The 25,117-nt window shown below is 34.3% G+C and overlaps 1 protein-coding gene across 5 annotated transcripts in view; it reads left to right on the plus strand.

Moving 5' to 3' along the window:
• LOC139119454 (IQCJ-SCHIP1 readthrough transcript protein-like) overlaps positions 1-25,117 on the plus strand; it is a 157,992-nt gene that overhangs the window by 106,611 nt on the left and 26,264 nt on the right. For 4 of the 5 annotated variants that reach the window (XM_070683273.1, XM_070683272.1, XM_070683270.1 and 1 more), the window contains 2 exons: positions 19,253-19,317; positions 23,046-23,126. In XM_070683273.1, the coding sequence (XP_070539374.1) occupies positions 19,253-19,317; positions 23,046-23,126 (146 nt within the window). Of the gene's footprint in view, positions 1-11,399; positions 11,522-19,252; positions 19,318-23,045; positions 23,127-25,117 lie in introns of those variants that run through there. The other variant, XM_070683274.1, reaches the window with a different exon arrangement.

Below are 25,117 nucleotides of genomic sequence, written 5' to 3' on the forward strand. Positions count from 1 at the left end.
CAAAAGATTTTTCCCATGGAACAACACTGTTAATTTTTTCCAAGTGTACCTGTAAATTCTTTTCCTAAAAAATATGTCACAAAATCAGAATATTATATTTCAGAATGGCAATCTCTCTTTTTCTTTCAGTACAAATTGAGTGAATTTCTTGAAAGCAATATTTAGTCGTGTTTTTTCTATCTCACTGTGCTGACTTGCAGTAACTAGGAATATCATTACCGTGGAAATATTCTAGTTTTTGAAATAATACACAATTATTTCAGTTGCTTGTTTGTTGTCTCCATAATTATCATAGACACTGTTTCGGATCTAAACGTTCAGATACCAGGTATCAGTAGGTCATATGATGGGGAACAATTACAAATGCGCTTTTAAGTAAACCATATTAAGTGATTGAACTTGAAGCAAACCTTTAAACACAATTTGTTCCATAGCTTGTTTATCTATAAAGAAAATCTTTTGAAGCATTTCTTTTTTCTCCCTGCCGTAAGCAGCTATGGTAGCATGATAGTTACTGAAATCATCGTGGTTTGCAAATCATGAAACAACAGTTTAATGCCAAAGACTCTTGTAACTCTTGTCAGTATCAGAAAACATAGACAAAGTCAGTAGATGTTCATCGTAAGGGTGGTGGTTAATGAAAATAAGTTCATAACAAACAAAACTCCTTGTGTTTAGTTGAGAGGGGGTTTAGTTTCTTTTATCATTGTGTACAAATTCACACAAGCTCCACTGTATTGGTATGGGTATGCCATTGAAAGTACATGTATGTGTATGGATGATACTCATTCACCTTTCAGATTTTGTTTTTGAAATGCTTGTTCTTCAAAACCTTTCAGCAGTTATAATCTCCAAAGTATTCAGCAATTCATCCTGTTTCAGAAAATTTCACCTCTATTTTCTCGCACAAATTTTGGTTAAATGCACAGTTTAATTTGCCATACCAGTATCTTATTTCCTACAGTCTCTGAAATAAGCAGTGCCGATACACATTCTTGTTTTTATTTCTCACTTTTGAAATCTTTATCCTACAGTCATCTTCCATCTTGCCTCCTTTCTGTCTTGTGGTGAACAGAATTCTTGTTCTTTAACATCATCATTTCTTGTATTATTAAAACACTGTGTAAGTTGTAGATGGTTGCTTCAGTCCTGAGACTTCATACATTGAAATGATTCTGCATCTGTTTTACACTTTTACCAACATCCTATTTTTGGCACTTTTACCGACATCCTTTTTGTTAGATTGATACAGCAATCCAGAGTACGAGCAATTTGAATGTAAAACCATGTGACCTCACTGACACTTAAGCTGATAGCAATGTAAATTTTCAGCTGGACTGTTTCAGCAAAAGCAGATTAAGATTAATAGTGAAACTGAAAAGAAGTTACCAGCATCAGATTGATAGTGAGTCTGAAAAGAAGTTGTGTTCTGACTTCATAACCTGATATTTGCCTAAAACTTAAGTATATAGTTATTCGTTGGGCATGTAAGATTATGTATATACCAGGTATGTTTTTTTCTATGTTGTTTTAATGATGACTTTTGTGTTTATAATATTCTGATAGACCAGCACTCTGTAGTGTGTTAAAAAATCAAAAATATTCAGTTCTATATATTCAGATTTTTAACAAGATTTCCATATTGTTTCCCTGGTTGTTTCTTAAATAGTATCCTAGTCTAACAACCATTGAACTACATTTTTTTTCTGTTAGTGTCATAAAACTTTCAAGAAAACTACTACCAAAAACCTTATTTCTGAAAATTTTTTGTCCAATGAAGTACTGCATATTGTATTCATCTGAGAAAATCTTCATTTTGTATAGAAAATAATTTTTGATTTGTAAGCTGTTTTCTTTGAGTCAGGATAAGTAATTCTTGTTTTGCTAATTGAATTTGCACATTTGTTGGCCGTGTTGGCCCATCAGCTGTACTAATTATGAATCCAGAATCAGCTGAACTAGAATGTGATGGAAAAGTAATGTCTTTATGTGCAGTAATCCAGCATCAGTGCCATGTACTACAGTCAGCAAAACTTCTGTTGTCCTAATTATGAGACTAAGCACATCACATCTTATGATCATTCAATAAGGACGTCCCTTTATACATTCTCTCTTGAATTATAGGAAAATACAAGGATTGGAATAATAACAGATAATTTCAGCTGTATTTGGCGTAATAAATTGAAAATAAACAGCAATGGAAATGTTCAAATATGGGGTATACTAAATTTCCCAAAAAATCCAAAGCAATTCATACTTCTTCGTCACGCTGTTTATTCACATTTGCAAATTCCATTTGAAGTGATATAAATATCCTAACCCAGCATCTATTGGATTTACCTGTCCTTAACTACTGGTGCAAAAAATGTTATTTCTTATTAAAGGGTTGAAATGATTAGCAGATATGCTTATTCAGCAAATTTAATGACTGCGTAACTCATCAATTTTATCATTCTCTCAACGTCATCCTTCCTATAAATAACATCACTTTTACGCATCCCATTGCCTGAGAAATCTACTTTCTGCTACGAAAATTGACAATTACCAGTATTTTTCCCAGAGGTTTATTGATTTTCCAACGTCCTGTCTTTCATCCATGTTTGGTCAGGTCATGGGGCTTTCATGCCCATAACGTGATTAAGGCCTTTTCCACATCTCAGAGAGTTTGAATAGAAGATACTATAGAAGCAAAGAGATTTGACAAACAAGCTGTCAATTAGATTAGTCACAACATCAGTAAGTAAATCCATTGGTTGAATCTGATAAAACTTGGATTCCAAGAACGAAATCTACGTTGCAGTAACTGCTGGGTCATTGTTTGTCTCATAGCTGTCAATCACCCGTCCATACGCACAATTTGACGTAGCTGAGTACAGTTTGACGTAGCTAAGCTTTTGAAGGGGTGATAGATCTCCTAGACGTCTTTCTTAATCTACCTTCCAGGTTTTTTTGCCACGATTCAGTTCATTGTAAACGGTGCTTCATTTCTGACAAGTTTGTTTCTTGAAGAGTTTAATAACAATTAGGCAAAAAGTCACACGCTTAATTTGTATACTTCAGTTACCAATACGGTGTGACATCACATATCAAACTTATCACCATATTTGGTAACAAAGATTCACTTGACCTTGTCTTTAAAGCAGCCATGAATCAACTTTAATGGCTATGCCATACAATATGATAATACTGGTATATCAGTAATTTTTAGCTCAATGCTTGCAGTGCAGTGGTCTACATAATTTTTATGCTCCATTCTGATAATACAAACTATTTGAAAGCCACCATGTTGGTCTGATTATTTTCACAATGAAGCTGCGCTTCATATAAACTCCTGTAGCCTAACTTAAAATTATTTTTCCTTTTTTGTAAAAATATCCAATCTTTATGTAGCTTTGGAATTTTTCCTTCTGATGTGTTGTTACCTGAAACTGCACTGATATCATCATTTGCTGTGAATACGGAACAGTTGTGACACCAATTTTATTCTCTAGGAAAATGTTTAACCCTGTCTGATTGAATTTCCGATTTTTGATATGATCAAAATTTGATTTTTAGCTATGGTTAGCATGTCCTGTTAACACTGTCTGTTAATTTCTGCCCATACAGGCTTATGTAATAAATACTTGTAAAATTAGTATTTATATTGAGTTAAACCTTGATAGGAATATTTGTGTGAAGATGACAATTGCTGCTGCTGGTAATATGATGACATCAGTGCTAATATTTCATTTTGATGCCTATAAAATGCAAGACTGCATTGCCATGCATTGGCAATGGGACCAGAAATAACCAAAGTTTTCAGTTAAAACTTTTGTTTTTTCTGTACAAAAAATCTACTTTTTCAGCAGCCAATAATCTCTTAAAAGTAGAATGTGCATCAGGGACAGATATGTCAGCATACCACCTGTGAGGGCTCATTTTTGCTCACGTGTTCACACACGTGAGCATATGTCGCAGCGATGTCTGTCTGTCTGTCTGTCTGTCTGTCTGTGTGTCTGTCTGTCTTGTTGGTCCATTTTCTCAAAAACGGCTGAACGTATTTCAGTCAAATTTGGTAGACATCTTCAGAATTCAAATGGCTAGAACTGAAAGGTTTTGGTGGGCGTGGCTTGCATATTAATGAAGTTATCACAGTTTTAATTTTTCTGATACATGGTAGTCTATGGCAAGCCGGTATCTGTGGTTTGAGGGCGCTATCCCCACGTTACACTCTGGCTAGACGATGCTGAAATTAGACTCGGTTTCGGATTCGGTTTCGGATTCGGTTTCGGATTCTAGAGACTGAAAGAAATTTTATATTTTCAGCCAATTGTTACACTGTGGAATACTGGATTTTCCTTACTTTCCCTGGACCCTTTTTTCAGCTAAAATAATATCTAATCACACTAAACAAAGTGAAAATCAGTATATAGGGATAACTTAGCAATACAAATTTTTTGACAAAATGTCATGTGATCTCGATGACCTTTGACCTTAAATATGAGTATATGTCCATAACTCAGTAACCACAAGTGCTACACCCTTCATATTTGGTATGATGGGAGACCTTATGACATCACATCCTGTACCTTATTAATTATGTGCATATCTAATTATGAGCCTGCAAATAGAGCTAGAGGTCTGATTTTTGGTATAAAGGTATAACTTAGCAATACAATTTTTTTGACAAAATGTCATGTGACCCCAATGACCTTTGACCTCAAATATACATATATGGCCATAACTAAGTAACCCCAAGTGCTACACCCTTCATATTTGGTATGATGGGAGACCTTATGACACCACATCCTGTACCTCATTAATTATGCGCATATCTAATTCTGAGCCAGCCAATAGAGCTAGAGGTCTGATTTTTGGTATATAGGGATAATTTAGCAATACAATTTTTTTGACAAAATGTCACGTGACCTCGGTGACCTTTGACCTCAAATATACATATTTGTCCATAACTCAGTAACCACAAGTACTACAGCCTTCATGTATGGTATGATGGGACAGCTTATGACGCCACATATTGCACCTCATTAATTATGCGCATATCTAATTTTGAGCGCGCCAATAGAGCTAGAGGTCTGATTTTTGGTATATAGGGATAACTTAGCAATACAATTTTTTTGACAAAATGTCACGTGACCTCGGTGACCTTTGACCTCAAATATACATATTTCTCCATAACTCAGTAACCACAAGTGCTACAGCCTTCATGTATGGTATGATGGGACAGCTTATGACGCCACATATTGCACCTCATTAATTATGCACACATCTAATTTTGAGCGAGCCAATAGAGCTAGAGGTCTGATTTTTGGTATATAGGGATAACTTAGCAATACAATTTTTTTGACAAAATGTCACGTGACCTCGGTGACCTTTGACCTCAAATATACATATTTGTCCATAACTCAGTAACCACAAGTGCTACAGCCTTCATGTATGGTATGATGAAACACCTTATGACGCCACATATTGTACCTCATTAATTATGCGCATATCAAATTTTGAGCGAGCCAATAGAGCTAGAGGTCTGATTTTTGGTATATAGGGATAACTTAGCAATACAATTTTTTGACAAAATGTCACGTGACCTCGGTGACCTTTGACCTCCAATATACATATTTTTCCATAACTCGGTAACCACAAGTGCTACACCCTTCATGTTTGGTATGATGGGACACGTTATGACGCCACATACTGTACCTCAATAATTATGCGCATATCTCATTCTGAGCGAGCCAATAGAGCTGGATGTCTGATTTTTTGTATATAGGGATAACTATAGGAGAGAAATTTTTTGACCAAATGTCATGTGACCTCGATGACCTTTTACTTAAATATATGTTTATGTCAATAAATAAGTAACCACAAGTGCTATGTCCTTTGTATTTAGTAGGATGGGAGACCTTATGACAGCACACGCTTTACCTCATTAATTATGTACACATCTAATTCTGGGCAAGCGAATAGAGCTAGAGATCTGATTTTTTGGCATATAGGGATTAATTAGGAATATAATTTTTTTTTTGAAAATGTCATGTGACCTTGATGACCTTTGACCTTGATTATACATATATATGCATATTTCAGTAACCACAAGTTCTATACCCTCCAATTTTGATAGGATATTAGACCTTAAGATGTCACATCTTGTACCTCATTTATAATGCGCATATGTATTTCTTGGCTGGCCAATACTGCTAGAGGTCTGATCTTTTTTCCCGATTTAGAACCGTAACTTAGACATGCCTCATGTGTTTCAAATTGGAACAACGACATAGACCTATGTGCCCATAGATCTCAACATATACACTCCAATGATACTTCTAATGACCACATTTCCCTGCCCCATCAAGACTAGTACTCCTATTACAAGTGGGGACTATGTCATTGTAAATGACTTGTTGAGTTAATGGTTGTATCACAGTATTCGATATATCTAATTCTGTATTTTTTTCCATTTTATATTCTGAATAATTACATTAAACATATTTCACTGTCTCCAGTACATTTCATTTAAGTATTTTCACTTCATGCACTTTATCCCTTTCACACATGTTCAAATATCTGACCAGAGAACAAACACTAATAGTCCAGGATGGGAGCTACAGTGTCATTGACGCTATTTTTACTTCAGCCAATTCCTAATTTGCATATTAAATGAATTTTCATACTTAGGGATATTCATCTGAATTGACTTGATCAAAATTGATGTAACTTGCTATGTACATTTCAGACACTGTAATACAATATTATTGAAAGTCATTAATCTTTTCTCTTCAGCGAATTCCTAATTTGCATGTTTAATGAACTTTCCTAATTAGAGATATATATCTGAATTGACTTGACCAAAGTTGACAAAACTTGCTACATATATTGCAGATACCATGATACAACATTATTGACAATATTAAGCATTTTTACTTAAGTCAATTCCTAATTTACATATTTAATGAACTTTGCTTATTAGGGATATATACGGGATTTACTTGATCAAAGTTGGCAAAACATGACAACATTGATGATTATACCTGGTTAAAACAATATCGAAAGTCATTTCACATTTTCATGTCAGCTAATTTACAATTTGCATATCTAATGAGCTTTCACAGCTCGGCATATATGGCTTGAAGGACTTGGCCAACGGTAATTACACTTGCTATATAAATGACAGCAGTCAAAGAACTTTAATATTTTTATTTCAGCTAATTACATATTTGTATACTTCATGACCTTTGAGAATTAATCAGCGGTGATTATTGTTCATTATGTTGATCATAATACTTTCAATGAAGTTGCAAACATGTGGCAAAGGTTCAAATTACACATAACTGTATGAAACACGTGAGCATTTCAGTTCATATCTGGTGAATTATATGGAGTAAATAAAGTTTTCACTGGCTTAGTTTTAGTGAAAATCAGGAATTTCATTTTTCCCCATAGAGATAACACAGGGATAGCGGCCATTTTGAATTTCAAATATCGGTAAATATCGGATTATTTGTTTCTCTGGTATCAAAATTTGCACGGTGACCCCCCGATTTTTATTCTTGATTTTGAAAGAGAGTGGTTGAAAGTTTGCTTAGAAAAGTTTGAGCAAAAGTTCGCGTCTTTCATTTTTGAGGTGTGTTTTTCTTTAACCCTTTCACCACCATGGTTTGTCCCAAATCCATTGTTTTCTATGGTAAATTTGGACCTGTATACAGGGAACTGGGGGTGAAAGGGTCAGTGGAGTGAAAAAAAACTGCAATTACTGTAAGATGATTGAAAGTAAAACATCATACTGAAAGAAACAAGTTATTCACGGTGTTTTAGTTTACATCAACCGTCAATTGATACAGACACACTGGAGCCATGGTTTTCAAATCTCTTCATTTCACAGTGTTTTACATCATTGACTTCAGACCACTTTTTTGAAATAGCTCATCGGACTTTTCCACTTTTCAAGGAGATTGGAATTTATTGGTGTGGAACAATGATCCAGTGATGTAGAAATTCCCTGGTTTGGTTTCACTGTCTCTAATTTGGTAAATGAAGCTTTAGTCTCTTGACGTGTTAGTCATCAAATCAAGACTCCCATGGATTTCTCTAGCAGCAAGAAAGCATATGGTCTTGACAGAAAATTATTCAATGCAGGAAAAAGTACAATATTATACTCTGAATTTTGATCTAAACAAATTTCAAGCATTCTTTAGTGGTGTAAAGTTTCGACCAATGCTCATACAAAATTGTATGTTGATTCATACAATGAATGCTGGAGAAACCTCCACACAATATCTCTGAGGTGTTCTATAGTTATTTAAGCAGAAGTATGAAAGCACTTAGCCATGACAATTGGAGTAAAGCAGATCAGAAAAAATTGACAACTTTGGTATGGCAAAGCTAAGCTTGTGCTAAATATTCCTGTTGGAAAAACATACGTTCATAAAGGTCACACTACCCAATGTCTGGGAGGTATTCCAACATCATTCAATAGGAAAAAAATATTTTCAACCAGAATGGAATTTGTCATTTTCAGTCAGGTACACTGTACTGTTCATGTGGTGCAGAGGTCATATAAACCTCTTAAGACTGTTGAATGATTGGAAAATGCTATGGCAACTGATAAAATGGGCAAATATCATGGGATCATATTTATATAATAGCCAAAATGACAACCGTATCAGATTTACAGAATTTATGAGTAAATGTTGAGGAATATTGACATACTGTCTTCAGCTATGTAAATAATGCTAAGGAGTAAGTTTTGAAGTACAGCTTGCAGATGGGTTTTGCATCAGCGCCCTCTTGTGTCAGGTTCTGAAAACCTTTTTGTTTAACATTGGCTGTGGTAGCATTCAAATTACATGAATATGCTTATTAGCTTGGGCCCCTGTATGGGTTTTCAGAGGTAATTTATTTTCTTCCTTATTCTTTGTGTTTCATTGAATGATAATAGATAAATAGTGATATATATATATATATATATATATATATATATATATATATATATATATATATATATATATATATATATATATATATATAATATATATAATATATATATATTTATATATATATACACACACACACACACACACTATATAGATATAGATATGTGTCTGTGTCTCTGTGTGTCTCTGTGTTTCTGTACATTAACAGATGTAGTCTCAGTGTGCCATCCTAAAACAAAATAATAAAATCTTGTCAATGGGCTTATTTTTTTGACAAATTGTTTTCCACGCGAATTATATATAGCCATGCAATGGTCAATGACATGAGAGAGAGAGAGAGAGAGAGAGAGAGAGATATTTAATCCTAAATAGTTTTTCTTGTGATTTGATTGGGAAGAAGGCCATCTAATTCTATCATTTATTGTTCTTAACATTTTAGCCATAAAACACAATTGAAAATACTGACACAATGAGTCAGATATCTATTTTCAATTTAAGCCAGCCATTAAAGCACTGAAGTTAGCCTATTGTAGTGAGTTCATGCAGTCATGATTCAAATTAGTAATTAAAGTTTCTGTGTAACACAAGATTGATAACATTGTTCCTATCGTGTAACTTAAAGGGATACAGTCGTCAGAACTGCGCTCTAAAGTCGTATGGAACCCACAGGACTAATGTTAACACTGTATCCAAGATACGATAGTGATTGATGAAAGTTAAAACATGTCTGTCATAATCTACATCGTATAATTTAAATGTTGTAGCTATGAGATGAGATGTATCTAGATATCATGCACAAAATACTTTGCTTATAAACAAGAAACTCACACAGGTGCAGTTCCGACGACTGTTTCCCTTTAAAAAATAAACCAATGCTGGACCAATTTCAAATTGTAATGTCGATTCCCAATCATCTTTGGAGTTTGGTTCATACTGTTATAATCAGTTTGGATTAAATCCAAACTAATTACAACAGTAAAAGCAATAGAGAAAATTAATTCATTACGTTTTTTCAGTTTAAACATTGAAATGGATTTGGGTTTGTCAAATCATACTATACAGGTAATACTAGTATTATGCTAAAGTTAAGTGAAATTTATCTGGAGCACCCATTACTTTGAGGATATATACGTTAGATAGGAAAGGAATTGACTTAGTAATAGATGGAAAAAAATCAAAATCTCACTTATTTATGTATGTGCATGTGTGTGAGCGTATTATATATCATGAAACTGACTGGCACAACAAAAATTATTGTAGATCTTTATCAAATTTTAAAAAGTTCCCTTCAGTTTTGTTTCCATCGTAAGTACAAATGACAAAGAATTGAATTTTACACACAGGTTTTGTTTGTCATGATATGATTGTGTAATTTTCAACTTTCTCAGTTTCCAACAGCTTGTAATCACTGAGAGTGGGAAGTGATTTTCTGTAACTAAACTTTAGAGGGCAGTATTGCCAGGTTCATTGGAAATTGAGCTGGAGGTAAATACATGTTTTCAAATGGATTTATCCTCAAATGAACTCTACAGAGTGCCATATAGCAATGATAATAAACAATTTCTGAGTGTTTCTAAATAAACTGCAGATGACTGATTGTTAATAATTTCTTACAGTTTTTAAGTTTCGTGCACATTTTCCAAAGGTACATATTGTCACCTCAAGTGACATTTTTCACTCTATACATGTGACCTGTGTATACGAAATTTCAAATTTCACAGATTTGTCCACGCCACCAAGATATACACCTGTATCAATCTACAAGCACACTGAATATGAAAAGTAATCTATAACTAGATCGTTATAACTGTTGTTAAAATGTTTGTGATGGAACGAATACAGTTATTTTTCTGTAGGATTCTATGTTGAATGAATTCTTTGAGGCATTTAGACCATACAAAGTTTCTGTTCATTCACAAAGCAATGAAAAGTCATATCAAACCTAGTAGCTAACTAGCCTGTATTTAATTATTAGATTTCTCATTAATCATAGTTGATTGTGACAAAATGTAAATAATCAAAGTTTAATTAATTAACAAAATAAAAAAATTATCGATGGTTTGCATGAAAGGGAATTGCTAGGCATTCATTAAATTACGATGCATGACTAATCTACGTGCGGAATTTTAATGGTTTTGCTGTGGTAAAGGAAAGAAAATGGAAAGGAATGCAATGTCTTTGAGTTGCAAGATACTAATGATTTAAACATCTGGTGTGTAAGGAAGACAGTGCTATCCAGACATTTCCTAATCAGTGCCTGTTGTCCAGACATTTCCTAATCAGTGCCTGTTGTCAAACGCATGGATTAAAACGCACAAAAATGTTGGTTCAATATGCAAAAAATATGAGTCATTACAATCAATCAGTAGTCGACTTGGCAACATGCCAAGAACAGCCAGACCTAAAAGATACTCAACAGGCTGCCATATTGGAAAAATGTGATGCTCTTAGGGATGCTCAAGTAAGTGAGTGTCTCAAGGAGGCTTCCATAGGCTGTTTCTCTTCTGACGCTATGACTTCTAAGTGATGTGGGACAACATTGAATTGTCGTCGGCATTGATGAATCGTAATCTTGTTGCCAAGGCGAAAGACAGGTCAGTTTCGGAAACAATTGCCATGGTGAATTATTTGGCCTGGTTGTTATGTGTCTTTGATTTGAAAATTTGTGTCTTAAATATCTACATATTATATGGGGCCCTAGAGTTCATCCGACCTTTAATGGAATTGGTAGTGCAAAGATATTTGTATTATTTACACTTTTTAGTCAGTTTTTACTCTGTTTTCAATTGTTTATTTCATAGTTGTTCGGGCATTTTTTACTTTGCTGGATACTTCAACAAGAGTAGAAAGTTGTTTGGAGAGTACGTCATGTTTCGTGTACAGAGCGTCTGCTTTCAAAGAATGTGAGATGTTGTCAGTGAGTGTGTGAATGCAATCCTGATGACCTACACTCATGCTCCATATTTGATTGCATGCTTTCGTCTGTAGCATGACAATTCTCAAAGTGCTGCGCAAGTTTTCCTGTCAGGTCACAGTATGATGTGTACCATTAATGCTGTTTTCCAAAACACTGTAAGAATTTCACACCATTTTAACCTTCACATCAAATGCCTTAATGAACAAGCTTCTCCTTAAAACATTCCCCAGAGAGACCTAAAATTTTCTGTGTAAACTATTTGAATTAATAGATATGTATTTTTGATACTGAAGGATATTTTCTACCAATCTACTCAATGTCTTGATTGTCGTCATCCATGTAGTTTTGCAATGTTTTTTTGACCTAGCTCGCTTCTTAGACTTATAATATTGAAGGTGTGGCCAAGTTAAAACATAAATTCAACTGATTCAACGAAAAAATCTGTCTTTACTCTTGTCATTAATTTTTTTTCACAGAAACAATACTTGTCAGTGTCCTTGAGAGCAATTAGAATTTTAAACCATAATTGTGATCAAAGACTTTTGAAAAATAAAGGAAATGAAATCTCGGTGAAAAAATGTCATTCTTTCTATGCATTATGCAGAAAGGAAATGTATTGTTACCATGACGACCAGTTGTGAAAGGCATAATTTTTTTAGTGACCCATTTCTTGTCACGTTATAGGACACATACTGTACATGTTATCATGAAAGTGAAATACATGTATGTAATAAAGGGAAATTTATACCAGTATATTGCTGAGAATTGTATCATTTAAAATTTATGAAAACCTCTATAATTTGGTTTGTGAAGAAGTGATATTTTGTTGATTATATATAAATCATGCAGATCCATGTCTCAGATCATATGCAAAACAGTAACAAAAACAAGCAGGTATAAGAATCTAGAAATGTTTTTCTTTTCTGATGGGGCAAGTACTGGTAATTTACTCCTTATCAGTCGGACATTTAATTTTTGTATTGCATGGTACAAAGGATTGATTGAAATGTTTATGAAAATGTTTTGTGTACCCATAAAACAACTGAATCATACACATGATGTGTGACAGAGTACTGTATAAAATATTTCACAGAAAATCCATTAGTTATCTTACATAAAATATATAGAATGCTGATTACAATTACTGTATACTGAAATTCAATGAAAAATCATGATTTTTGAAGTTTTTAACATGCATCAAAATTCATGACATTGGTACACTACAATTGTTTTATTTAATGTAAGTATTTATCAAAATCTGGTAAAACGATAAACAATGCAACTGGAAATACCAAACGAATTGCAGACGTTTCTTTGACAACTTTGGAAATTCCAAAAATTGTCAAAAAATATCTACCGTACACTTCAAAGATTGACATAAATTTAGTCATGTTTGAATTTCATTCTTTGTGAAATGGATCAGTCTAACCTGAATGAATTGTATTATCTTTCATGTGTAGGATCAGTGAGGTGTAAGATATAGTCAGTATTCTATGTGTTAGGTCACCCAGTCGGGTCACCTTATGAGACGTTCCATTTCCTGTAGAAGAATTTGCATAATGATGTATACTGGCACTTAGTGCAAAATGTATAATAAATAATAAGATGATGCAGTCATAGATTTTGTGAGAACCAAAACAACTTTTTTTGAGCCAGAATCTTGTTATTTAGCCAATGTCTTATCAGCTGAACATTATCAGCTAACTATTTTTTTTTTATTTTTAACAGTTTTTTGCATTGACATACTTCCTGTATTATAGCAGCTACTGTTTCAGTCTGAATATCAATTTCTCTTCTTTTTTTTTTGAGATGTGCTGCCTATTTTTCAGTCTTAACATAATATCAGATTGCGTTTCAATCATCAAATACTGTTTGGAATGTGTACATGCATATTGAGAATGGTTTTGTCAACTGCCTGAAATTCAAACGGGATTGATCATGCATATGTGAAGAATTTAACACAATCGTCACTTCAAAATTTATTGCGCTCCATAGCATATTCATCAAAGGTCTTCAAACCCTTGTTTCTGTTTTTCCCGTCGAAGAACAATGCAAAATTCTACGTCTTGTTTGTTTCTGAAAGTCAAGGTTTTCATGTCTGATTGGTTTGCTTCTTATGGTTACAAGGTCAGTCATCTTGCAGATCTTCATTTCACTAATCTAACTGGAGAGGGATTGCCTAGGGCAACAGAAAATTTTACTACAACAAACATCAGAAGTGCAGGCAAGCTCTCATTACCACAAGCAGTGCTTTCCTGTTCATGAAAGCGGTTACTACGGTAATGTGTGATATTTCTCAGAAAAAATTCTTCAGTTACCCTTTATGTCAGAGAATTCCTGTTTGTTTCCCAAATTTTCAGAAGAAAATAGCGACAGAAGGGAAATAACAGAAAATACAATGCGTAGTAATTTTGGCGGGAAAATGAACATAAAATGTCTGCACCAAATTCTTTATGACTCAAACATCTTAACCTCAGGTCAGTTGTGAATCACTCAGGTAATGGCTAATGTTATGTAAATTAATGGAACAATAGTACATCCTTTCTGAAACGTAAACATATCATCGTAAATTGTAGTCTTCAATAGTAGCTTTTGAAATAAGACTGGCATTGATTTTTGTAAATGAATCATTCTTTCAGAGAATTGTTTGTAATACAGTGTCATCTGCACAGGAAGTGTAGCGCAGGTAACACTGAGAAAAGGAAGTGATAAAATTCAAATAATTCTTTCATTTTATGAACAGATTGGAGAAACCTGTCCAAAAAATGTATTTTCCTCGTTCAGAGAATACTTGGCAAGTTGCCAGGAGTGATATGTAATTGTAATGCAGGGTTATCAGTCAAAGAGATAATTCACAGTGCACTCATTAAATACAATCACTTGAAAGTCTATACATGAACTCTACATTTTCACATCAGTTCCCCCATTACAGAGTTCTCATAAAGTCCCTCCAAATTTTCTCCTCAAATTTTATTAATTTCAAAGCTTTTTTAAGCAACATAAATGTGTACTTATTGAAATTCAAAGATTTTATTTAAAATGTAGAAAAAATTTGAAATTTTGGTGAAAATGATACTGAATAATCAATCTTTAACCCAAAAATATAAATGAAAATTTGACAGAAGGAAGCCTGTTTCTTTAAACAAAATATATGAACTAGAAAACTTCAAATGAACATGCAATGGTTGTGTTTACTTTCTTACAGTTGTTGTGGTATGATAATAATTGTAAATTTATCATAATCATTTGACAGCCATATTCCTGTTGGTGCTTTCACAAACCCTAGTCTATCATTTGAAATTAGTGCTTAATTTATATATTTTCTTTCCTTATTTCTTTATTTTGATCTTTTGTTGACCTAGTACCAGTTACTCAATGCATGTACCTCATAATGTACATACATATATCTACTGTAATATCTATGGTGTTCTTCACACAAACACATTACCTGGGAGATGTTTTTTATACATCATCTGTCTGATGCATGTTGTACACCTACAGGCCTTTGCTCCTTATATCTGATAAAGTTCACGCACAATATAAAATCCATTTCCCTTATTTCCCAAATGATTTTTATTTTCAGACCTTTCTGACAGAGTGCTTTATCTCATCAAAGATGCATGTTAAATGCAAATCTTGCCAAGTATGTTGCTCAATCCTCTCAGAGGCCGTTCAAAGTAGTCTCATTTTAGAACCCGTGTTATTTTTATTGCGATATTTTATAGAAAAATTTTCTTTCATAAAACTCATACTTCATTGAACATCAGTGTGAAAATGAAATATTACCACATCTTAGTCCTTATCTTTTATTAGGAATTTTCATGTTTACATCAAAGACATATTTATTTTTTAAAAATCTTTGATTTTGCCATATTTATTATCACCAATACAATGCCACTATTGAAATATACGATAAATTTTGGAAAATGACACCATTTCTGTCAATGTTGGCAGCTTTTTATCTTGTAGCACATTAATTTGAACCTTCTTCAGTTCAAGTACTCGCATGATCACACAGTAATGCATCACACACATGCCGTGATCAATTATTTTGAAGTAACAAAAGTAGTTCTAGGAATCTACATTGTACAAATCTCCTAGCAACATGAACATAAGCTGTGAAAAGACATGATGCATACTTAGACTCTGAAATCGTAGCATGGTACAATACACCATAGCTACATGTATGCTCATTACAACTCATTTTAACTTCATTTTCTCCATCAAGTCACAATGTTACCAGGGAAAATATTACCACAGGATCAGGCTGAAGTAACTAAATTCTTTGTTTTACATTCTGTATGAATAAGTTTTTGTAAGTTTTTCAGGAAATGAAACAGTGAATTTGAATAGGTTTTTCCCATAGAGCTTATCTGCCTACAAATCTTTTTTTTGGAATTTTTTTTTAAAAGTACCTAAAAATGTGCATGTTTGCATAATGTCACATTAAAATGTAAGTTATGAAGGTAAAAAAGTTTCTCCTTTGGTTCATGAATGGGCATTTATATTACATGGAAACCTTCAAGAAACTTGCATGTGCAGGATTTTCTTTGTGTTTTTTGGACCACTTTACCTTTTAAAATTTTGCGTGGATGCAAAACAAAGACTGTATGTGAATACCGATATTTCCACAGGGAACTTAGTAATCTTGTTGTTGTTGTTGTTGTTGTTGTTGTTGTTGTTGATGGTGGTGATGATGATAATGATGATGATGACGATAATAAAAAATATTAAAAACAATGTCTCATTCCTCGCTGTGTTTGTCGATGTTGTAGATAATTGTTAAAAGAAAACTGTAATCGTGACCAAAAAACGACGTAGGTCGCCCAACGTCACTCCTGTCCTACTATAGAACGGTTGTATAGTAGGACAGGAGTGACGTTGGGCGACCTACGTCGTTTTTTGGTCACGATTACGGTTTTCTTTTACAATTATCTACAACATCGACAAACAACAGCGAGGAATGAGACATTGTTTTTTAATATTTTTTATTATCGTCATCATCATCATCATCATCATCACCACCATCAACAACAACAACAACAACAACAACAACAACAACAACAAGATTACTAAGTTCCCTGTGATATTTCTACTGAGATGAAGGGTGACAATAATCCAGGCTGTGACTTGTCTATTCAATTTATGTCAGAGATGTATAATGAGTTCCATGAGAGGGACCATCTCCCGTTTGTACAAATTATACAAATATGGTATCAGTCAGCATATAGTGAATACGGACACAAACACGGCCCTGAGGTATATCTGGTCCGTAGTCATTTATCCCTTGTACGTAAGAATAACAATGCAAAAATGATTTTGGTCCAGTGTCTTGGAAATTGCTTTCTCTGCTACTGCAGAGTCCATAACAACCCTCTCATGCAGCCCATCACAGCAAACACACTGGCATTTTCTCACAGTCCAAGTATAACGTTCTGTGACACTGTCTACAAATGCAAGAAAAAATCTCCCGATTGTAATGTTGTTGTCAAAGTTTTCTTTTGTGAGATCACGACAAGAATGCATGGGACTATTATTCCTTTCTGAATTTACTGACCAAAGCTACATGTACGGTACCTCACAAGAATTATTCAAGTCAAGTCTCACCACTAGAACTAGTGTAATTTTCAGATCAGAGCCAAAAAAAGACGCATCATATCGCATCATAGAGATAATAAACACAGGCGAGTTGCTGATGAATTGCCAGTTGCCATGTCTGATAGATTCAGAACTCTCTATCAAGTCTGTTGACTTGAAGTTCTATCATAATCATAGTCCTTGTTGTTACACCATCATAGTCTCTATTTTTTTTTGTAAGTTGTCAAATTGCAGAATTTAACGTGTTCAGAGCAAACATATCGTATCGTATTTGGAAAAAAATGTTTGAAAAGAAATTGCTGTATTATGCATATCTTGTAACAAATGTTGTATTATTTATCTGCTGTAATTTCACCCTTTGACATTTAAAATGTACATGGATGGCTTTCAGGCAGTTATAAAGATTAAACTATATTTTTAAATCAAAAAATAGTATAACTTCAAGCTCTTTGCTGTGATATTTGCATTTTTTAATATCATATCTGTGAAGACTTGAACCCAGAGAATGACATTAATTTGCCTTTCATATTTCAATTATTGACTTTCAAGTGTAAGATTTACGCTTTGCCTTCAGGAATGTTTGTCTGTCTCATCAACATTGTGTCTCGCTGACTCCCAGCACCTGTCAATAATCTGTTCGTTAGTCTGTTATATGTTTACTATGTGTCATGAGGTAGATTTGACTAAGGAATGTTCTAAAAAATGCAGCCAATCTCTGCGGTATAGTTGTAAAAAGTCTAACCAGACATGATATGAAACCTTTGGTAACCCTTACACTGCAAGCATTTCTGTGTTTATAAATAGCATACAATCTAGCCATCTGCACCATTTCAGACCCAGCAAAAGCCATGTGCTTTGATACGTCAGGAAAATGCTTGACTAGATTCTGGACTAATTTATATGATGCAAGATTTGGTTCCCTTTCTGACATTCTTAGTGTTCAAACATTAGTATGAAAGCAACTGGACATTCATCATACAATTACTAAGTAGTTATGCTACTTTATTCACTTGATCATATTAACCCTTTCACCCCCAGTTCCCTGTATACAGGTCCAACTTTACCATAGAAAACAATGGATTTGGGACAAACCATGATGGTGAAAGGGTTAAAGGGCCAGTAGATGTAGCATTTTAATACTTTTTCACTATTTTGTATTTGATATCAACTACAGTTTCTTGTTCTACACCCCAAAGCATGTTGAGATACACAGTATTCAGCTTGTCAACTCAGCCTGTACATACGTAGACTGCATTGTTATTGTTGACAAGTGAATTCTGGTCCGGACTAGAATTTGAAGAACAGTTTAAACAATAACATTGTATTTTACATATGCACTGTGTTGGTCAACTAAACTGTGTTTTAACATGGTTTGGGGTGTACAACAAGAACTTAAAATTTACATACAAAACAAACACAGTGAAACAAATCGTCAAACGTTACAGTTACCAGCCCTGGTAGGTAGAAGATTGAGAAATTCTTCTTTGTGCACAGAACTCTTTTACAAATATTTAAACCACCATCAATAAAATTATGGGGGATCAGTGATGTACCAGTCGTGAGCCAGGCAAAGTCTAATATCAAATTTTATTTTCGTCTTAATATTACAATCATTGGGTGACCACAAAGTAGCCATCATCTCTCTAGAGATGATGGCTACTGTATCTATCTTAGAGCTGACCTTAAGACAGTGAAAAGAAACTGAAAATAAAAAGAAAATGAAAAGAAAGTGAAATAAAACACTTCAAAATACAGCCAAGGTGATCTATTGTAGAAGTTCTGACATCAAACATACTTGATCTATTTTTAGGAGGAAGAGATGCGTATGCAAAGAACATTAAAGCAGGTGGAAGAAGGAGAATTATTGGTTGAAAAGTAAGTTTTGTCTTTTGTTATTCTTTATTGTTTTAAAGTTTAGTTTAATCTCACAAATGTACATGTAACAAAGTAGTTACATTTATACAAACTCTCAGAAAAAAACAAGTATTTTTAAACACTGTCCCTGCCATATAAAGGTGCCATACTGACCCATTTCCTAAATGGTTCCTGCTGAAGGTGCCAACTCAGCAATGTTTGGTTAACTACTCCCCCCTAGGCAAAATAGTCCAGCCTTGAAACAATAGATGGCATAGATTTTAGAAGGCTAAGTGAGGTTGATGTTGTATTTGACATTGGGCTTCCACAGAACTGGCGTTCAACAATATTTGGCATGATGTGATTTTCAAGAGTTGAACATTAACCGGCTAGATTGATATTAACTTGTCCATACACTGTGAGTAATCAAAGTCTAATAAGAGCATCTCTGATGAGGACATTGATACTGCTACAGGCAAGTCCAGTAGGTAGGTAGTCATTTTTGTCTCAGATTTCAAAGGTCTGTTGTCTCATGGACTGCTCAGTTGGGCTTGAATCTAGCCATTCTCAGCCCTCAGACAGTTTACTAAAGCAAATAACTATTGAATGTGCTAACTGACAATGAGCCGCTTTTTTTGTATGGCAATTGAAGTTGGTCACTGGGACACTGTTGAACAGGTTTCATACACAGTATAAGGTTGTTGGCTGTGACGTGTGACCTTTGAACTCATCAAACTCTGATGTCATGTTCTAATTTTGTCCCAAGGAAACCCTCCACTTAATGTTCTCCATAGTAACTTATCATTCATGATACTTACAAGCAGACCGGAAGATCTAGACTTGACAGTGAAATTTCTGACTAATTGGTAACTAAAAATTTCCAACTCAAAACGTATTGCCTTTTATAGTGCATGGCAGGAGCCCTTATGTACTTGTTTATCTCAGAGACTAAAGGATATTTACATTGTATGCAAATTACATGCAAATGAAGCAAGGCCTTAGAGTGGATCAAGACAGCATTTGTGCAAAAAGTCAGGATTTACTTCAAATAAGTCTTTACCATGGTACAGGCAAGAAACCGTTTCAAGAACAGGGTTAAAAGTTAGTTCAGACACATACTTGTACAAAGATGGCATTGTTTTGATGTTATGTTCATCGTTATTGTATTCCATGTAATGATATGTATATCATGTTATTGTATTGCATACTTTTGTTGCAAAGATACCTTAGAGTCTGAAGGTAACTCCTATAGTCCACAATGATTTGCAAATTTGTTGTATGGCTTCAATGTTGTGCCTTCTTTGGGTAGTATAGTCAATCAAATTTGTACAAAGGGTATTATGTTATCTAAGTGGCTAACAGCAGTGGACTTAATCTGTTTATGGTATTAATGACAATAGTGAGAAAACAAACTGTAAGCGTGAGAATGTCAGGGAAGAAGACAAACCGACATGTTAAAAAATTCAGTGTGAATGCTCTTTCCAAGCTGTTTATTATGAAATTCAGAGATCACCTGTCAATAAAAATAGCTTTGTTCAGGGTTGTTCTGTACCATATGACACAGGACAGCTACCGGTATTGTATTGAGATATTTATATGACTTAAAGAGGCATGTTTCTAAGGAGATTATAAGGAAAACAAATTGTTTCAACTGATATAAAGTTCAATGGAAAACAAAGGGTTGCAAAGTTTGAATTAGATAGAAATATCCCTCTGTAACAAATCAGAGATTCATTTCTTTTATCAAAACTGCATTAATTAAAGTTACTCGGAAGCAGTGCTATCCCAATGTCAATGTTAACTGTGCACAGCAGCCAAGTATAAACTACATGACACATTCCATGTCTGGCTTCTGTATGTGTTTTTGATTGGAATTTGCCAATTTTTTGGCTTCTGCAGACATTTGCCACCCTATCACTGCAAACCTGAAAGGAATCTTGCTATCACAGTGGTGCATGTCGTTAAAATTCATGGGATGTACAGACTGTCTGGCAATATTTAGAACAGGGCTTCCGTTATGTGAATATCCGAGCTATGTTGTAATCACTAGCTGAATTCTCTCACATACATATCTGTAGTATAGAATTGCTGGTTGTAATAGCTGAGAAGCAAGGGTCATGGAAGGACCAAGGGTCATCAGCGGCGAAAAAGTAACCGGGCATTCTTCTCTTTGTGATACTGCTAATTCAGCATGAAGCAGACCTTGTGAATAGATGTTAAAAAGTCAGTTTGTGGTTTCCACATCAGTGGTCACGTTTCAACTCAAGCTATGTATGCCACGTTTCTCAAACATTGCTGACATTTTCACCAGTTGTTCTGTTTTGTCAAACCTTACTATTGATCATAAAAGACATACTGTCACTTAAAAAAGTGTGTTAATTTGATCTATGTGTGATAGAACTGGGCCAGGGGTCAGTGTTTTTGTCTTTTCAAAATTTTCATCTCAAAGATGTCACCATAGCAACAGCTACCCAGCAGCTTGTCTTCAAAAAATTTACGTCAACTGCAGTGGGCATAAATTATCAATGTCATGAAAAATGTACAGATGTGCCATTGAGCAAATCCCAGATAATCTGTGTAAAGATGTCAGAGATTTGTGCAAATGACTCACAAAACCTATGATGCAATGCACTGCCACTCTGCTCACAAATGCCAGAGACTTACAAATAAATAGCCATGTCATCAGAAATTGGTTTTGACAAAGGTCAACTGTCTATAACATACTTATCAATGCATTCAAGTGTTTATTCCTGTTTTTTTTATTTGTTCATTGCGGGGCAAATGTAACCTCATAGATGTATTTTCAATGTGTCAATGATACAGGCTGGCACTCTTTGGTATTTTTGTTGCCTTGCCAACTTAATATTCTACCAGCTTACAAGTGACATCATTTCAAGACACTGTGTGAAAGAATTCTTTACAAAAAAAAAAAATGTAAAGAAATTCACCGAAGGCAGATGAAATAGTTTGGAAACTATTTTAATTCTCAAAAGTATTAACTCCATGCTGAATAAAAAACATTCTTGTAATATTGAGTTTTATTTTAAAACCATGATATATTAAATTATTGATGTATGAAAAAAGTTACATTCAATGTCATTTTGCATATTTAGCAAGCCAAATCATCACCAGCATTTGGGAAAATAAAAATTGACTTCAAGCTTTTAGCATCAAAACTCAAGAGACTCTGTCTCACATCTGGAAAGTACGAAGAAATAAAAAATGTGTCTAGACAGCTTTATAGCGTCACTGTCGCACTCTGAGGCACAATTGACCATGCAGTTGTGTGATGTGTTTGTCAATCAGCTAGTTACAAGAAATAACAGCAAACTACCTGACTCTGTATATCGTGCCATGGATTAAAGATTGGCAATGTAATTGATCACGTATGTCCAAGCATAAGTGAATACTTTATGATTTCAAAATCGACTTCTCTTGAATGTAAATTGTAATATTTAGGAGAATTAGCAATTTCAAATCTCAGTGAACAGGTGAATTCAGAATTTGCTTATTTCAGAATTAAAGATATTTCAGGAAGTTTACTGTGCAGATTACTATTTTCTGTCATTTGTCAGATCTTTCTGACTTTGAGAAAAAAACTGTTGTATGGCATTGATATCAAGTAGAGTTTGTGTTACTTCACCATCCATGATAATAACATGAGACCACGATGGCAGTGAAAACTGATAAACAAAGAATCTACGCTTCACTTTACTATTTTAACCTAACCTCTTCTTTTCTTTTTTCAGTCACAAGTTAGAAGTTGAATTTGATGATAACACTAGCATTAGAAGGAATAGATCTAGATATTATATCACAAAAGTCATCACGTAAGTATCCTTCCGTCTACTCTCTATGTCTTGTCTTCAATGACTTTCCCTGTACAACTGAGAATGTCCCCTCTGGTCCTCTCTGGCTGTTTTTCACCAGCTCATCAGATGCCTTTTCAAAGTTCTTTACCTTTATATCCAGGTTGTACAGAACACAATTTTTGTGTCCAATATTTGATGCAAGTCCCCTCCCTTCTGTGCAAGTAAATCAAAAACTCTAAAAGGCAACAAGCAAACTAACAAAAGGGAAGAGAACTGGTAGTTCTTTTGTGATTACGTTGAATTTTGTTGAAAGTCTCATTTGACCCAATGAATATGAGAAATATTATAAATGAATATGAAAAGATATGAGAAACTTGCCAATTACATGTGTTCCTGTAATTTGTCCATTTCAAAATAAACATCCATATTCAGAATATTAAGGTAGTAGATGCCTGAAAGTATAATCACTTAAACTTTTGCTCAAACATTTCGTAAGGAAAATTTAAACCATTCTCTTGCAAAATCAAGAATAAATATCAGGGCTCACAGAGCACATTTTGACATAAAAAATACAAATAACATTTAACAACATTTGAAATTCAAGATGGCTGCCATCCCTGTGTTAACTCTGTGGGGAAAAATTAAATTTTCAATTTTCATAAAACTGAGCTAATGAAAACTTTAATGACTCCAAGAACTTCAAAATGAGCCCCCACTGGTTGTAGACCAAAAAAGTATGGTAAAAATTTGAGAGTCTGTCTTGAGGTGTATTCTGCCTTAATGGTCGTTAAACAGATGAACTTTCAAATCAACTGGAACTAGTGGAAGATACTTTGATGCACAATTTTATACAAAATTGTACATATACTCAACTAAAATCTCTTTAATGATTGTGAACTGTAATTATACCCTGTGAGCAAAAGGTTTTAAAGATAGCATGAACAAGACTACCTTCTGAAAAAGAGTTTTTGATGTTCAAAATGTGTTGTATACATGATTCACCATATTTTAATTGTCACATGATCACCAGCATGTTCTCTTAGACACTAGACTTCTGAGCTCTTTCAGTGAATCTATGAATTCCTTGAAGTTATATATTGGTTTGTACCAAATCATGCTACTTAAAAATGTTTTCATGTTAAAGACAACCTTTCACACATCAGTGATTCATCCATCACATTGGATTGAAAACACACTGATGTTATGTTATATCCTCAGCTACTTATTATTTCCCATCAAAGTTGGAAATATAAGATTGAAATCAAGTCTGTCCACAGGCTCCCCATTTGTAGCAGTCTTACTAGACTGAGATTGAATATGGCTGTCAGCTATGTATTGATGTAACCAGTCTATCATTGTATTAAGATGATGTTCATGTTGTGGTGTGCTTTAACCAAAATGAGTGACTTTAATTCATTCTCCAACACTGTAGAACAATGTCTTGCTTGTCCTGTATAACAATATGTCTTGCAAGCAGTACAACCAGACAGGCACTGGAAAAGCCAACCACAGCACCAGGTATCTACGACCCCTTATAAACAGGAAGTGAGACTGAATCTGAGACTCTCAAATTGAAGAAGATACTAAATGCGACCTCATTTGCGATTATATCTGAGACTCTCATTCATTACAGTAAACAATAAATGCGACTTGATCTGAGACTGTACCTGAGACTCTCAATTACCTTTCACTGACAAGTGCGACTGGCGCTGAGACTAGAACAAGTAGCAATCGAGACACCAGACCACGGTTTGTGGAAGGACCGTGCACAGGTCCTTGAAAAAAATGATCACGGAGTACGGCGTGTCGACATCGACGTATGCCTTACCTCAGCTTCTTTCCCCTTCATTTCTCATCTTACTGTATATTATGGAAAATAAAGGTCAATAAAACAAATACTCTTTATCAATCATGTATATTCGAACTACGCGGTTGCATGACGCACCGTATAGACACGGTCCCTGGAGGACCGTACGGAAAGGTAAGTCAGTTCTTACAATCGATTTAGC

Source organism: Ptychodera flava, chromosome 19, assembly GCF_041260155.1.
Source record: "Ptychodera flava strain L36383 chromosome 19, AS_Pfla_20210202, whole genome shotgun sequence".
NCBI lineage: Eukaryota > Metazoa > Hemichordata > Enteropneusta > Ptychoderidae > Ptychodera > Ptychodera flava.